The sequence below is a fragment of the Penaeus japonicus genome, unplaced genomic scaffold (assembly GCF_977035675.1).
Source record: "Penaeus japonicus unplaced genomic scaffold, GWHDUDI00000001_assembly GWHDUDI00000038, whole genome shotgun sequence".
Taxonomy (NCBI): domain Eukaryota; kingdom Metazoa; phylum Arthropoda; class Malacostraca; order Decapoda; family Penaeidae; genus Penaeus; species Penaeus japonicus.
Genome location: NW_028234440.1, coordinates 2,492,628 through 2,495,127, shown reverse-complemented (window position 1 = coordinate 2,495,127; position 2,500 = coordinate 2,492,628). Strand labels below are relative to the sequence as shown.

The following is a 2,500-nucleotide window of genomic DNA, read 5'->3' as shown; positions in this document are numbered from 1 at the left end:
CTCTTACTTTATTATACAATAATGAATGAGACTATAATAAACCATAATCAAAATGTCATAGTTCTGAATCCCTTCCCCATGTCTTCTCTTCCAGACCTACCTCTGGGTTATGAACTCGGAAGACGATTTCCGCTGTGCCTTTGAAGCCGGAGCGACAGGGGTCATGACCGACTACCCAACCAAGCTGAGAGCCTTCCTCGACTCGAACCCACAGTACACGCAAGATCACAAACTCAGTTAAGTTCGTCCGTCTGATGAGGAGGAGAAAGAGGAGGACGGAATCTCACACAAGCCGACCATTATCATCAGCAGGGAGGGAGAGGAGTGTGAGGGTGTTCTTGTGGCCAGCTCTCCCCTCCCCCTTTGTGCAGTATAACAAGTGGCTGTCTGGAAAAAAAAAGAAAAAAAGAGTTGGAATTGTTCAGGGTAAAAAAAAAAAAAAGTGCACATGAACCTTACAAGAAGAAAGAACAAGACAGTAACTCCCTCATCCCAACCCCAGTAATGTAAATAAGACGTGGATTCTTACACGTCACAATCGGATCGGGAGATATAGGCTGAAATTACAAGGTTGCTATTTAGGAGTGTAGAATAAGCGGTTGTTCTCTCTATACTTTCCCTAATTTCCGACATCAACTATGGATGTTTTTTTGTTTTTTTTTTCTCTTTCTTCTTTGTCCACAGTCTCAGGAAGGCATTTGTTTCTCTTGCATTTACATGCTATGTGATTTCTTTTGAATTCTCTCTGTAAACCACTTTGTCTGATGCATTTGTACTTCATGATCATACATTTTGAAGAACTTTAAGTGGGAAATGATAATTTACAAGGCTGGATATTACAGAAGACATCTGAAAGCAATTTTTATGTGTAATACTTATGGTATAACTCTATTTATCCTTTTATCCATTTATTTATTTATTCATGTATATTTTTATATACAATTGCCATTATAGAATTAATACATACAAGGCCAACAGATAGTCCAAGAGCTCTATACTGATTAATTAATGATGCTATTAATGATGCATAAGACTATCATCATCCTTCGAGAGAAAGAAAGAGGAAAGAAAATTCACGATCAGGATCCACACTCCTGAAGCATCTGCTCAAACTCGACCGTTATTCTAGCCTCGACCGAGAAGGTAACCAAGGTGAAATAATGGTTTAAGAGTTTTTTGTTTTGTTTTTCCATTTTCTAATAACAAAGAAAAAATACACAAAGAGGTGAAAAAAAAAGGGGAAGGGAAGAAAGAAACTCTTTTTTCTTTTCTTATTATTACTTTTACTAATATTTGTGTGTTTCTATGCTTTGTCATTATGACTATTCATTTCTTTGAAATTCTAGTGATGTTGGCCTTGTTATGACCTCACCATACGCTTTTATGAGGTGGGAGGAGCCTGCATGTACTCACCACCTTACACAAACCACGAGATTGACAAGGGCTTGTGATATTGCATTGACGATGACTTGTAACTGACAATGGCTTTTCGTAGATAGAATAGTAGCAAGGTCATGCAAAGAATCTCATGGCTTGACAGTTACTCATTGGTACTTTTTCCATTTTACCGTTCAGTTTTTTAATCCGATGAACATGCAGTTAGATTTTCTGGTTTACTTTCCCGCGGGCAGTTCAAGAGGGGATAGCAAGAGGGTGGCTGTAACTCTCCTCCCTCGCGTTTCCACTCCGTTTCGACTTCTTCACCTTCAATTCATCACTACTTGCACCTTGAATCGTCAGATATTTGCTTCCCTCTCGCAAGGGGCCCGATTCAAAGCAAGCTATCCCATCATATAAGGGACGTTGTAGCTAAGTGCTACGACGTTTGTGCTGTCATTGGGTTGATTAAGGGTGATGCAGTTGGACTTCTTAAGAACAGGAGATAAACCACATCATTGTATTTGTCATTTCCCAGAAAGCAAATAAGATCATTTCTTTATATGAGGTGTTTCAGGATTTAAATTTCTCTAACTTTGGTGCAATATTGGTAGGATTTTTTATTTGTTTTACTCTTTTATTATAAATCAGAGAATAAAATAATGGCAGAGTAACAGTAGTGTTGTAGGAAATTGAAGATGACACTATAGATCAGTTGATGTAAGTTTATTATTATTATTATTACTATTATTATCTATATTATTGTTAAAATTATTATTATTTTTATTATTATTATCATCATTATTGTTATCATCATCATTATTATCATCAATATAAATTTATCATGATACTGTTGATGAGTTCAGTAACATACTTATCCTGACAGAAGTGTTACAAGTCTAGCCAGTTGTTGCAGTAAATAGAAATGTATATATAGATAAACTCATGCACACACTCATGAATAACAACATCATGCATATTGTACAGCAAGGTAGAGCACTGCATATATACATACACACCAGAGATTAATTTATTGTGGTTATCATTTCCATGTAAGTGTATGAAAGTGTAGTTCATCGTTGAGATAGGTTGTTACGTTTGCAGTTTCAGTAAACTTTTGTAA

The 2,500-nt window shown here is 36.3% G+C and overlaps 1 protein-coding gene across 1 annotated transcript in view; it reads left to right on the top strand.

The window, feature by feature from the left end:
- The window catches only part of LOC122254006 (lysophospholipase D GDPD1), a 21,971-nt gene that overhangs the window by 17,914 nt on the left and 1,557 nt on the right, over positions 1-2,500 (top strand). Inside the window, exon 11 of the mRNA XM_086532889.1 lies at positions 95-2,500. This exon is cut by the window's right edge and continues 1,557 nt beyond it. Within this exon, the coding sequence (XP_086389015.1) occupies positions 95-241 (147 nt within the window). The 3' untranslated portion in view covers positions 242-2,500. The remainder of the gene's footprint in view (positions 1-94) is intronic.